General features: G+C 36.7%; 1 protein-coding gene across 2 annotated transcripts in view; it reads right to left on the bottom strand.

Annotated features, from left to right (window-relative positions):
• Positions 1-1623: 1623 nt before the first annotated feature.
• ACAP2 (ArfGAP with coiled-coil, ankyrin repeat and PH domains 2) overlaps positions 1624-14294 on the bottom strand; it is a 73389-nt gene continuing 60718 nt past the window's right edge. For both annotated transcript variants that reach the window (XM_063442760.1, XM_063442761.1), the window contains 9 exons: positions 14084-14153; positions 13084-13178; positions 12551-12735; positions 9625-9717; positions 9132-9340; positions 8796-8905; positions 7049-7159; positions 6295-6356; positions 1624-2947 (listed from right to left, as the gene is read on the bottom strand). In XM_063442760.1, coding sequence (XP_063298830.1) covers positions 2844-2947; positions 6295-6356; positions 7049-7159; positions 8796-8905; positions 9132-9340; positions 9625-9717; positions 12551-12735; positions 13084-13178; positions 14084-14153 — 1039 coding nt within the window. In that variant the 3' untranslated portion in view covers positions 1624-2843. The remainder of the gene's footprint in view (positions 2948-6294; positions 6357-7048; positions 7160-8795; positions 8906-9131; positions 9341-9624; positions 9718-12550; positions 12736-13083; positions 13179-14083; positions 14154-14294) is intronic.

Genomic DNA, 14294 nt, shown 5'->3' with positions numbered 1-14294 from the left:
CATAAACATTCCAATGGTGATTATTGACAACATTTACATATTTGTAAAAAATTTTATGATCATAAAACATTGATAAATCTTCCCTTAAGGGCCAAATGTTACGCTGCCAACATCATTACAATATGGTCTGTGAATACTTTACATGTTAAACTTTTTATTTTGTGGATTGTGACTGTGTTTTTAATAGCCAATGCGGTTTGGTTTGTGTTTTATCTTTTGTATCCTATGCCAGATTGTCCTGCTAGCTAGAGCATTGAATATTATTTTAACCAAATGGTGTCTGTAGGCTTCCTGAGGGCCCATGTATGCACATGGCACTTTGGAAGCAATACCTAAGCATGCATATGCTTGTATGATATTTTTCAAGTCAGGTGCCCAAATCAGATGCAAATGAGCCTGCTAAATTCATGGGGCACAGGTGTCATCCTGGACGCAGAATTGTCGCAAAGATAAGGTGTGTTTTACCTGTAAGCGCTACACTGCTCCATCCACTGTGGAGTGGAGACATAAGGAATGGTTAACGGATATCTTGCTTGTTCTGCTTTGACTGCCCTTGCAACAGTACAGATTGGAATAGGCAATTGTATCCTCTTGTTAAAAATTGGAATGGTGGCGTATTTACAGCCATAGATGGCCAGTATGCTGCACCATGTTTATTTCTAAAATGATTACTCAGCAAACGCGTATTTAGGCAGTGACCAGAGCTAACACTGCACATTTTGTTTATTTTTTTTTCCCCACTAGAGGGGTGCTAAGTACCCAAACCTCTGCATTTTAACGTAGTGGTTTTGGTGGTGCATAGCTGGCATCCCTCTTTACCAACTATGTAAAACATTCCAAATTCTTAATAATGGCAATGTTTACATTTATCAGACAATGTATTTCTAGCAACTGTCAGACTGACCACCACTAACAAAACTATTAAGAGTGTTTCTTTAATAGGACCTAAAGGTTATTAAGTAATGCCAAGTTGTAAGCCAATGGATTCTTACAAAATTTTGTTTTATGGCACACTCTGCCACCAGAATTAAACTGTATATAAATATTTACATGACTTGTGCTTTTCAAATCATTGCCAACAACTAAGCAAAATGTTCTCTACTAATCACAATAATCAAAAGGAACATATAATACATATTTTAACGATATAACTATTTTCTGCTATCTCTAACATACAACAAAGAACATATTTGATAAACTATGTATTTACTAAATATCCTTATATAAGGTTTACAAGAATCCCCTCTTAACACTATTCACTTCATGACAGTATCTATTAAAGGACCACTATAGGCACCCAGATCACTTTAGCTTAATGAAGTGGTCTGGGTGCCAGGTCCAGCTAGGATTAACCCTTTTTTCAATAAACATAGCAGTTTCAGAGAATAGGGTTAATCCATCCTCTAGTGGCTGTCTCATCGACAGCCACTAGAGGCGCTTCTCACTGTGATTTTCACAGTGAGAAGACGCCAGCGTCCATAGGTAAGGGTGCGAATGCTTTCCTATGGATTGGCTGAATGCGCGCGGCTCCTGCCACGCATGCGCATTCAGCCGAGGAGGAGAGTTCCCCGCCCGGCGCTGGAGAAAGAGTGTAACCCCTTCCACCCCCTAGAGCCCAACAACTATAACAACTCTATAACAATATAGGGAATTGGTAGACCAAGGACAGGCAGCGTGTGCTTTGACAGCAGTTGCAGAACTACAAACCTCATAACCATTCAAGGCACAAGCTCCCTACCTTGGTGCTATTGCAAGTTAGACTAGTGTTTCCCAACTCAGTTCTCCAGGTATACCAATGGAACAGGTTGTCAATATGCGCATAGCAGTAGAATTGGGAAACACCTAAATGCTGGAATGTGCCTTGAGGATGGGGTTGGTAATCACTGACCTAGACTTAACCAGTTTCAAAAATGAATGAACACATTGCAAGTGTCTGTGGAATAGTAAATACAGATTGTCAATACAGGTAGTGTGCAAAAGGAATAGTAGTTTGCTTTCCATTTAACATAAAAATTTAGCGTGTGTTATATATCAATATTAACTGAAGGGCACTCTTTATTCTACGGAGGCAGAAAGATGTGCTACAGAGATATTTTAACATAAAAGGCAGCGAAGTAATTACATACAATTAAAATGTATCCATGACCATATTCTTGTTATAATGAAGAAATAAAATAATTAACAATAAAACAAACATATACTGCTTAGTGTAATTAATACATACAGGCTTACCCAAGTGACAGATCAAACGTGTTTACATTAGGGATACGTGGAATGAGTCAAAACCTCACACTATCACAGTTCGCAACCAGTATTAGCTGAATAGGAAGCAGTTAATCTGAAACATTGCAAGGGTAATCTAAAGACAATACCGAACAAATAGGAAGCCCATGATCCATTGGTTGCTATTAACACATAAAAACGCACAAAGCATCCTTTACTCTGTAGCTCATCAAGTTTGAAATTCTAAATGGTTAGAATTTTGGGGACCGTAATGCTTCTATTTGACAGGGGGACAACTAATTCTCATTGAATTCTATATGGAGTCAAGAACAGGCTCCTTCTTTGCTTGAGGAGAGATGGGGACAGTAATGGTGGGAAAACAAACTGATGAGAAAACGTATGGTCTGTGTCACATCAGCTGCTTAAGACTTCTAGAGCAACTGGCACTTTACCCAATTCTATTCAATCATACAATGGCACATTCTATTCATTTCATATAGGCCGTGAGGGTAAAGGTCCTGTTACCATAAGCCATTCCTGCCCTGGTTTACATGTTGAAGCAGATTTGGGCACTTTCCACTTCATTTTAATAACCCATTCTGAAAGGTAAAAAAATATTTTCAAGATTTGGGAGAATCTGACTGCTGGAAACGATTCAATTTTTCCGGGTTGTTTGATGCCATGTGGGAAAAATCTCTAAATATGTCTTGGTAGGTTTCATCACCTGCAGGATATAAAACAAAATTAAATATATAAAATTACAAAAATCAATAATACATTAAATATTTGAACATATTCAACAATGTGGAATTATTATGCTGTTTAAAGTAAATGATGAAAACAATGTACAAATTATTCTAAGATAGACAGTGTGCCTTGCTTCCTCAACAAAGTATTGTACAAATGTGTATTAAACAAGGTTTGACACTTGAATGACAAATAGTATTATCAGTTATGATGAGATGTGGCTCGAAGAGGACATTTGCATGCAGATATAATGAAACAAGCTATACCTGTTAAATGATTTCTCACATCCAGACAGATGGAAAGAAAGAGAAAAGCAGAGTATCTAATATTTTAAAATATAAACAACTTGTGTAGTTAAAACAACAGAAAGAAAAGTTTATGGCTAGGAGGCTGAACACAACTTGAACCAATAGTAAGGAGTTACAGGGTTATTTTTTAAATACAGAATGCAGGAGAAAAATATACGTATAAATACTGTATTCAGTAGAGAGATAATACGAAAAAACATTTCTCTATGTTTGCAATCTAAATCATATTGGAAAGGATCGTGCTGCTTGGAGGCTTTCAAGATTTTTTTTCCCCCAGGTAGAGCAAGTGTAGGGAAGGTTAATGCAGAAGAGACATGTACCAAGAATATCAATGCAGCTTTGTTCTAGACGACTGGTTTTCAAACCTTTCCTCACACACCCATCCTATCAATCCAGGATTTATGGATTACCCAGTTGTGACTAGGGGGTTTTGTTTTTTGTCCGTCCCACTCCCCCGTCCCTAAACACACCTTAGACACAACTATGTAATCCCCAAGTCCTGTACTGGCAGGAGGGGTGAGGACTGGTTTGGGAACTAAGGAAACACTGTTCTACACAATTTAAAATAAAAATTCTAATCTGTGAGTTTCTAATGGTAAAAAAATAAAAATGTATGTGTATATTATATGTGTGTGTGTGTGTTGGCAAACAAAGGTAATGGAGCACAGGATAACAAATCTTTCCATAATTGTGTTCCTTTTACTGTATTTAATGTGGCTCTGTCACTTTTGGGATCTCTACATATTTTGCAAATACAACACAAAGATGACAGGGGGAACACTAGCTGGAGATATTTTAAGTTCAAGCTGTTCTGCATGGGCTCTACTATTTTCCTTATACTCTGGCATCAGAGCCACATTTTATGTCAAAAATTGTAGAAGCTTTATAATTAACTTGGGTCTGGTGTCCAGTGTTATGAATAGAAATTAGGCTATTAACTTAAAGTATGTACTGGTGTATATAAGCTGCACTTATCACTGAACCAGAATGTACTTGCAAGTGATAAGCTGTACTATATAAAGAAAGAAATACAAAATAAATAAAATGTAAAAAAAAAAAAACCATAAAACCCTGATGTGAATGAACACTGGAAAACAAACGTTTCACATGCCCCTTTCTAAAGACTTCCTTCTAGCAGAAATATTTAAACCCAATATTATGTACACCGAAATATCTGCTATCTATATGGTAACGTCCATAAAGATTATCATAAAATATAAATAGACTTCTGACCTACACTAAATACAGTTTCCAAAATTATATAAAATATCAGCTATACGTTAAATAAAATATATAAGGCACTAAACCACAACAAACCAGAACGTTTTTCCTGGAATTTGAGTATTAAAACATAAAAATTGCAAAAGCAACGAAAACAGCAGCAGCAATAATAAAAAAAGACTATCTGGTGGTTGTGCCAGGCACCATAATACACATGGCAGCGTTTCCCAGATTCCTGTCTTAGGGCATGGAACAGTACAGACATTTCAGGTCTCATTGCATAAACACAAAAGTTACCCAAGGACCCTATTATGTGCATTGGCTTGGGGTTCATATAGACAGACATGGGGATAATTCACTGAACTGTGGGTAGACATACATGTTGCAAAATTTAGATCAAGACAACATGGAAATTTGGGATAATTGTACATTTTAGGCAAAATAGCTAAAAATTGAAATATTTGTCAACCCATATCCTAGTTTTGGCTATTTGGGCCTAAAAAAAATGGCAATTCGTCACAATTCCCTGTTTGGTGAATAACAGCTAAAGCAGAGAAAACGGTTTAGGCTTACATTTTGCAGCTCATTTGCCAAGTCACTATTAGTGAATAGACATAGCTACTACCCTGCATCACTGCATTCTACAGGCAGCACAAGCATCTGTAGAATAATACAATAGCTAAAAACGCAATACTACTGTCTATTGCTACGGTATGGCATTCAGTTTTGAGAACCAAATATAATCAAGGCACGCATTACATCAAAGAACAAATACAGTGCAGGCAGGAGAGCAATACAAAAGGCCAAGTTCTCAAATAATAAAAGGGACGAACACTTTTTCCCTACATTCAGAAAAAATCGTACTACCAAAATGCGACTTTTATGCAAGTATCCAAGACCTTTACAAAATAAAGAAAGTGCCAATTACATGTCAAAGAAAAGCTGCTAGCAACCACAACCTACATCACTCACTAATATAATTCTATTAATAAATAGTTTTGTTCTTTCTACAGTCTTATAAATCACAATAATAAGAGAGAATCTCATAATAAGAGAGAAAAGAAACCTAACTTAAAAGTCCTCATTGAGTTTTTGTCATATTGCAACATTTAAATTGCATTGATTTTTGTTTCCTAATGGCTTTGGTATCCGTTTTCAGTGTGTTCAGAATATATTTCATTCTATTTGCCAAGAAATAAATATGATCACCATGGTTCATTCAGAAATCTATAGAATTAAATATATTACTATCGAAATATAATATTTATACACATATTGAATGTATGGGTTTATATTCTGTGCCATTATTCCCCCACCCTCCTTCCCCTCCCACACACACACAAAAACACTCAAACATTAAGGTGTCCCTGGCACATCAATGACACAGATGTATTGCCCAAAAACTGCAAAAGTAAATTTATGGGTGGTTTAACCCCTTAAGGACCAAACTTCTGGAATAAAAGGGAATCATGACATGTCACACATGTCATGTGTCCTTAAGGGGTTAAATACTACCTATTAGAAAGCAGCCAAGACAAAGGTTTAGCAGGGTGGAGACTTCGACCAATGCAAATTTGTCTTTGTGCAGAAGAATGAGAAACAGCCTGACTGTCTGCACGCGTAAAGTCCCATACTAATACTTAATAATCCATTTTTTATATTTTATGCAGGACTCTACTTGTTTAATTCACCACTTATTTCTCAACAAACTCTGAGTCTCCAAGCTGCAAGCTGATGAACTCTTGCATGCATTTTTTATATTGCATTTCCGTATGGCTGTTAGTAGAATATTGACCTGATTGTCCGTAAGCTCCTTCAGATTCGCGCATCTCTTCGTTCATACGTGCCAAGCGCAGTCTAAGAAAAGGGAAGAGAAGGAAGTAATTGAAAGTATCAATAAAGACAGTGAGCTTACCAAACGTCTGATTTCTGGTATGGATTGTACTCTTTGCACAAAACCTGGTTCTGTTCCATAGATGTGTTTTATAAGACGCTTTGTTAAGTGTTGTTCCACCTACTTTGTGGAATATTAACACAGAAAGACACTGGGACATCACATGATTTTTTTTTTTTCAAGCAAACAGGCTCTTTCTTTATCATTAAGGTAATTCCCTCCTCCTATCAAAATATAGGAGTTTATTCTCTAAACCCTGGATTGGAGTCAAGTAAAAAAGCAATATAGTTACAAACTATGAAAAGGGTGAAGTGCGGTCATTTTTCAAAATAAGCCCCACTTGCCTAAATTTTACAATTTTGTTTTTAATTCAAAACAATTCAATGTTTAGTAAATAAATGCTGTGATATTCCTCAAACAGTTTTTAATCTGCTCTTGGGAATAATGCATTGCAAGTGTAAATGGTATTCTCCCCACATGCTGAATACTATTGGCACAGATTATTTTATATCTGGTGATGTAAAGCAATTATCACAAAGCTTACAGCATGAAAAATGGAATATGTTTTCATGAGTGATCAAACAGGAGTGTTATTATAGGCTCTAATGTGACAACATGGTTTAGAAATTATGTGGAACCAGCAGTCTGCACTTACAGTGTTACAATGTCTGCATTTGCAGCTTCTATGGCAATACTCAAAGGGTCTTTCCCGTCTTCATCAGTGGCATGCTGATTTGCACCTCGTTTCAGGAACAAACAAACTTGCCTGTTAAAAATGAGTCAAACAGAATACTAGTGATAAACAATATAACGTCACTGAATATACAAATGTATGTGAAGCAAAAAAAAACAAAAAAACAAAACATAAATAAGGGATCTTTTCAATACATTATTTTGTAACCTTCTGATTTCAGTATTGTGTGCCTGGATCACTAATATTTTACTGACAATGTGCCTATTTAGATTGTGGTCTTGCAATTGAAAGCCCCGTAAAAAGGTATGGTGAACAAGATGCATTTTAACCACTATTCACAGAAGGACAGTCCATTGGGTGCTCCTCAGACTGCATAAGGATTAATGCATTTTTATTGGGTAGATGGAGATCTAACTCACACGATATCAATGCAAGTCATTACATTTTCAAGGCTGGGTTAGGTTAGGTATAAGTGGTGGGTAGGAAACTTTCTTGTGGATAATGAAGTAGGTTGCACACAAAAAGAAAAAAAAAATTACACAAACCTCCCCATTACCAGAGGATAGTGACAGAAACAAGAGTTTAAGTGCACTCAAGCATGCAACATAAAGCACTCCGCATCCCTAGTGTTTTACCATCATATTCACCGTCCTGGATATTTTAAAATAAAACCACTGGAGCTTTGTTCATCTATCTTCTAATTCTAATTAGGAGTTTGTAAATTAGTGATAATATAAGGCATCCCTACATTAAACTGCAACACATTCTGTGCTCTTCTGCAAATGTAGTGCACAATACATTTTACTATATTCTTGCAAAACAAAAAACGTTCAGGTCATATTAGATACTCCTGGATATTCAGTGTTCTACTTCTTCATTCTGGCCACTGAATGCACACATAACTTGTGAACACATGGAACAAGAGGTGTGAAAATCTGTATATGGCAAACCTGTGCATAATATGTTGATTTACATGATCTATGAATTGGATATCCGTTTATGGGTACAAATCACGTGGATTTAGGTGTCAAAATAAATAAATAAATAAGTAAAACAGCTTTCTGGCGCATATCGTTAAAGGGACACTCTAGGCACCCAGACCACTTCTGCCCATTGGAGTGGTCTGGGTGCCAACTCCCACTACTCCTAACCCTGCAACTGTAATTATTGCAGTTTTTTATAAACTGCAATAATTACATTGCAGGGTTAACTCCTCCCCTAGTGGCTGTCTATTAGACAGCCACTAGAGGGAACTTCCTGGGTTCTAGCACAGGAAACCTGTACTAGAGCGTCGCTGGACGTCCTCACGCTGTGTGAGGACCTCCAGCGTCGCTCTAAACCCCATAGGGAAGCATTGAAATGATTTTTCAATGCTTTCCTGTGGGGTAACGTAATGCGCATGCGCGGCATTGCCGCACATGCGCATTAGGTCTCCTCGGCCGGTGGGCGAGATCAGTCTCGCCTACCGGCCAACGTAATCACTGGGAGGAGCGTCGCGGAGGCGGAGACAGCGGCGAGGGACATCGCCGCTGTCCCAGGTATGTGACTGAAGGGGTTTTTACCCCTCAGTAACCGGGGAGTGGGGGGTGGGAGGGAGAGGGACCCTCTAGTGCCAGGAAAACGGATCGTTTTCCTGGCACTGGAGATTCCCTTTAAGCACCCAGGTCTAACTAGGATTACTGAGTGTATAGGTCACACAAATACCCACCCTGTATGGCCCAGCATGGTAGCATGATGGAGCGGCCCACGACCTTTAACGTCACGGTTGTTAACATTGGCTCCATTTTGTAGCAGGAACTCACATGTCACCAGAGACCCCTATTAAAAGAACAGATAAATACAAATGATGAAATTAATAGGAAAGTAGGAAAACATGAAAACAACAGTGTAAAAATACACACATACCAACATTCAATAGTGTTCTAGGGTGGACTACATGCATGGTCATCTTACTTACACCCAATGGCAATATTGGAACGTTTCTGGTAAATTATTCTTCAATTACTGTTAAACAACTCCACAAGCATAGGATTGGATGGCTTACCCCACGCACTGCTTGTATGAGGGGTGTTGAATTATTTGCTTTTGTGTTGACCCAATTTACTTCTGCTCCATGAGCTAGGGCCTCAGCCATGCTTGGAAGATTTCGCTCAAATGCTGATTGGTACAACTGTGGGCCAGGAAGAAGTTTCTTCAGATGACTTGTATCTTGAAATACAGAGGAATCACGTTTTTCGTCTTTTTTATCATGTTCTGAAATGACACCAATAGGTATTAATAAAGAGTAATCCTTAAAAAAAAAAAAAAAAAAATTAAATAGCTGCGCTACACAAGTATTTCAACTTATTTTCCTCTAGTGAAATGATTCGAGTAGCCTTATTGGTCTTATTCATTTTAAGCTTATGACTGGTATTGAGTCGACTCACTGAGTTTGATGTTGTGCAGTGCAGTGCATAGAAGCTTAATGTGTGATGTACCAAGCAGTCTTACTGGTTTTACAATAAATAATATTTTTTGTTTATAAGAGCAAAACCAACCTGTATCATACAGACTGTTAGAAGATGCTGCAGACGACAGAAGTTCTCTGCTACCCTCCGCACTGAACTGAATTCCACTGTCATTGCTTTTAACTAGGAAAAAAAAAAAATTACATTCTGTAATACGTACTTCAGCAAATGTCAAATCTAAATGACCCCAAAAAATACGGCTAGACGAGAAAAACTAAACTTTATCGTTGAAAATGAAATTGAAGCAAGATGGATTTCAGGAATATAAAACATACTTCAGAAATTATAAATGTTTCTGTATATAGTCTCCCCCATCCCCAAAAAATAAAACAAAGATTTGAAAACATTTAAAAGATACATATATTATCTGTATTACATTAATTCAGAATCCTTCAACCCAGATGATTTACTAAGAGGTGAACAGCACGAGAGAGAGATAAAATCAGAGTTTAACTTTGCTAAGGTTATTTATGACTTTCAAGATGACAATCTTCAAAAACACCATCGGAGTCCCATATACTAACTTTTTTTCCATATATGGTGTTGCTGACTATTGCTTAACTTAACTTCTATATCCTATGTGATACCTATTTGGATCGGTACATTTGAAAACCTCCAGTTTCTTAAAATGGTGAAAGCAAGCCTTCATCAAGTAGGCCATCGGATGCAATTAAAAGTATTACACTGTGCTAGATAAAAATGTTTTTACTTTTTACCCAACGCTTACACAGCCTCCCAAAACCATTATTGCTAAGAGAGATCTAATGTGTAAACTTACTTTACTGCACATTGTGTCTAATTTAGAATTTATTAGCTCATAGTCTGTTAATTGCCAGCTATAGCCCACAGGAACATCCACACTCATCTGAACAGCTTTAGGAAAGAATAATTAAACTATGCTGGAAACAAATAGCACAAGTTGAAATATAACCGAATGCATTTACAGTTTACCTAGCACAAGTAAAATGTTATTCTTCAATTCTTCAAGCTGAACGTTTACAAATTCAGTATAAAATTAGTGAACCATTTAATTCTACTCGTTTCATGAAAGCTATTGATAATAAGTAAACTGTACAAGGTGAAAAAAATAAATTCAACATCTAATAGCAACAGAAAAAGAATCTGCAGATAGTAGTTTTGCAGTCAAAAAAACAATAGTCACTTAGACAGACGTCACAAGACAACACGGAACAAAGCATGGAATGTGCGCTAAATTAATATATTGTAAACCGATGACCAAATACTAAGAGCAACTCAATATATGACAGGGGTCTCACAGGCTGTGAAAAGTAGGCAGCAGCACCTGGAAAAAGCAAAACGTGCGCAAGATTTGTTACTTACTACTACGCAGTTTGGAAGAGGTATCAAAGTAGGAGAAGAGTGAGTCTAGCTCATCAGGGCAGAACAGAGACTCCCGCCTTGCCTCGTCGCTGCTAAGAGCAACCGCTGCAGTCATGCAAGTTAGCAAAGCATAAAGCAGGCAGGAAGAGAGGAAAGAGGGTCAAGATAAACCAGACAGCTCTCTGGTGGAAGAGAAATCATGACGGTCAGCTGTTATGACACTCAGCAAAAATAAATAAAACTAAAACACCCCACCCATCTGCCATAGCTACAAATACATCACAAAGACTATGTTGGGTAGTCGAAAAATCTATAATATACACAGTGTCATTCATTAATTTGAACATAAAACCATATCTACACTTTAAGCAATTAGCATTTTAGTAAAGAACAAAATGGAAGTGGAGAATGCTCCTCTTTCCCAATTGGGAGTCTTATATACGGTTAGAGCTCCTTTTTTAAATTCTTCATCTACAGAGTACAAACTGGGTGGTAATATTGCTATCACTGAAGAAGCCGATCTCTTCTGAATCAATATCTATTACAAATTTATTGCTGCATTTTTCCCCATTGTGGGAATAACTAAAAACAGCTTGCAAAAGCTCTCTTGCCTGAAGCTTTTCCAAGCCCCACCTCCCCATGACTTTCTAACCCAGCTCAGACTTTCTGTGGCTGTCCAATCATAGACCCTCACAATGCATCTCAATGATTGCAAGTAATTGCAAGGCAGGTAGTCTGGGAGTGACAAGTTTAATTTCTGAAAGTGACATTTTTTATTGAAATCTAGGCTTTCTGTAAAGTGAAAGAAAAAAAAAACAACATAAAAAAAGACACACTATTCACACATAAAGCACTTCGTAAACCTAAAATACTTTAGATTGCTGGAGTGTTCCTTAAGACTGAAATATCGCCAATTGCAAACAGACCCACAGGAACAGTCAAGTAATGTCCAATTTAAATTTAACTCACAAACCGTGGAGAGAAATGCAACAAATCACATTCAAAATATTGCTATTCATTCTGCAAATCAGTTTATTTAGGGAATCAATTCCCTGAAAATAAGTATATATATATATATATATATCTATATCTATATCTATCTATTTTTTTTAAATAGTTGCATGCAATGTCATGAGCTAATCAGAAAACTAGATTGGCTGTATCCCAAGATTCCATTGTGCAGTAAAGGGAATATTGTTATTTGATATGCATTTCCTGTTGGTGCTGAATCTGATCTCTGCCATAGGGATGTACAAGTTACAATTTCAAGTTTAATAAATTAGTACTGAAAAGATATGAAATAACAGGATATAGGCAGAGTTTTATTGTCTTCATAATAGGCAAATAAAATGCCAGATGACTGAACCACAATTAAAGCGGAATTAAAAATAGATTGGGGCTCTTTCTATTTTAACAGTGTAAGCATTATGTAAATGTAATATGTCCACTGTGTTTTATTTATAATACAAGCTGGCATGAAACAATCACTCACAGCCTTATAACTCGTTACTGAATAAGGGATTTCTAATGACATCAGCATGTTTATGTCGTTTTCTGGATCTGAGCCAACTTCACTTTGTAAATCTAGAAACAGAATTACTGAATTAGTAATTACCTGAACTTCTGGAAGACGTCACGCTCTGTTCTTCTAGCCGGGCGCTTTTATCTGAGACACTTAAACGATTTTCACTGCTCTTCCTGGATAAGCTTGGCTTCCTCACTGCAAGTTTAGACTCTGCGTATTTATCCACAAACTTCTTTTCCACATATTTGGCTTTGATGTACGCTTCTATCTCCTGTCTTCCACATACAAATACATTGGCATTAGCCATCTTTTAAAGAATACACTCTCACATTTTTATGTGTATATCAAACCTTTATGCACAACTTCAATTAAGTTTAAAAAAAGATAAGAATAGCAATAATATAGACAAAAAGCAATAGTGTACAATATAACCTACTCTACGTTACAGCTCTCTGCAAACAAGAGGATAAAAGAGGAAGGCCACTCCTATCCCATTGTTTGCACAGAGTTCAAATGTAGATTGGAAGGTTATATTAAACACGCACACATTCTGTCATTTTAGATAAGCAAATGAAATCTAAAATGATTTCACCTGAACTGAAAAGTGATACAAGTTTAGTTACCTTTGGCATCCATTTTGTGGCTTCTTTAAACCCATTTTGTCCAATCGTGCTTCATATATGCCATTTATCACGTCATTTCCAAGCGCACACATCACCTGTTTTCATTGAAAAAGGAAGGAGAAATGTCATTTTAAGTTAATCAGTTTCTTCTCTGCATGTCTTTCTATGCTCAGTGGTCACAAACTCTGCAATAACCACCATCAGATGTATTATATAAATATCTGTCTCAAGAGCATCAAAATGTTTATTCATTAAACTGTGAATTGCGACAAACTCAAAACTGAAGAGTAAAACTCATAATAGACCATTGACAACCAATATTTTCAATCCACTTACAGGACAACTGTTATCTCAAAATAATTTGTTTAATATAATAATCATCAAAACGTATCCCTACCTTTATTATATGGGAGAAAAAATTATAGTTGGTCTCTACAGTCTTCCCCGCTTCTGTGTACGTAGTGAAGCAGGACAAGACCATAGATAAGGTGTATGTATGTACAAGTTTCTCATATATTTACATATACTTCATAAAAAATAAAAAAATAATTTCCTTTCAAAACTTGATGAACTGAGTATTATATTAAACAGTTTGAAGTGGCAGTTGTCATTTAAGTTAGCAACTAAAAAAACCAAAAAAAACAACACTGTAGGTCAGGGGTAGGCAACCTTTGGAACTCCAGATGTTGTGGACTACATCTCCCAAAGTGCTCTTACATCCATAATTCTGGCAAAGCATTAGGGAAAATGTAGTCCACAACATATGGAGTTCTGAAAGTTTCCACCCCTGCTATAGCGGATTATTATGCCTGCATTGTAGCCTGCATGTACACCAGATTATATTTTGCAGGCAAAGTAACCTTACATTTTTCTTCATATTTGTGATTGTAGATGTCATGCATTACATTTAAAAATGTTTAAAATATTCAATTGGCAGTGTGTGTTGGAAGAATTCCAAATAGATTAAATGAATGAGAATTCATGTGATATGGTTATGTACCTTAAGGAGCTCAGGTTCCCAAGTATCCAGCGTTAGAGACCTCACTTTGGAGAAATGAACTCCAAGACTCCTGTGACATGGAAAAAAAAATGTATTTTAAAAACATTGCATAATGTATAATTGTGACACCAAACAGAACAAGCGCTGGTTGCACAGTAAGAAACATTACTAACAAAATGAACACCTGTCTTATTAAGTGGCATTAGCTCTC

Source organism: Pelobates fuscus, chromosome 2 (genome assembly GCF_036172605.1).
Source record: "Pelobates fuscus isolate aPelFus1 chromosome 2, aPelFus1.pri, whole genome shotgun sequence".
Taxonomy (NCBI): domain Eukaryota; kingdom Metazoa; phylum Chordata; class Amphibia; order Anura; family Pelobatidae; genus Pelobates; species Pelobates fuscus.
This window is presented reverse-complemented; position numbering and strand designations above follow the sequence as displayed.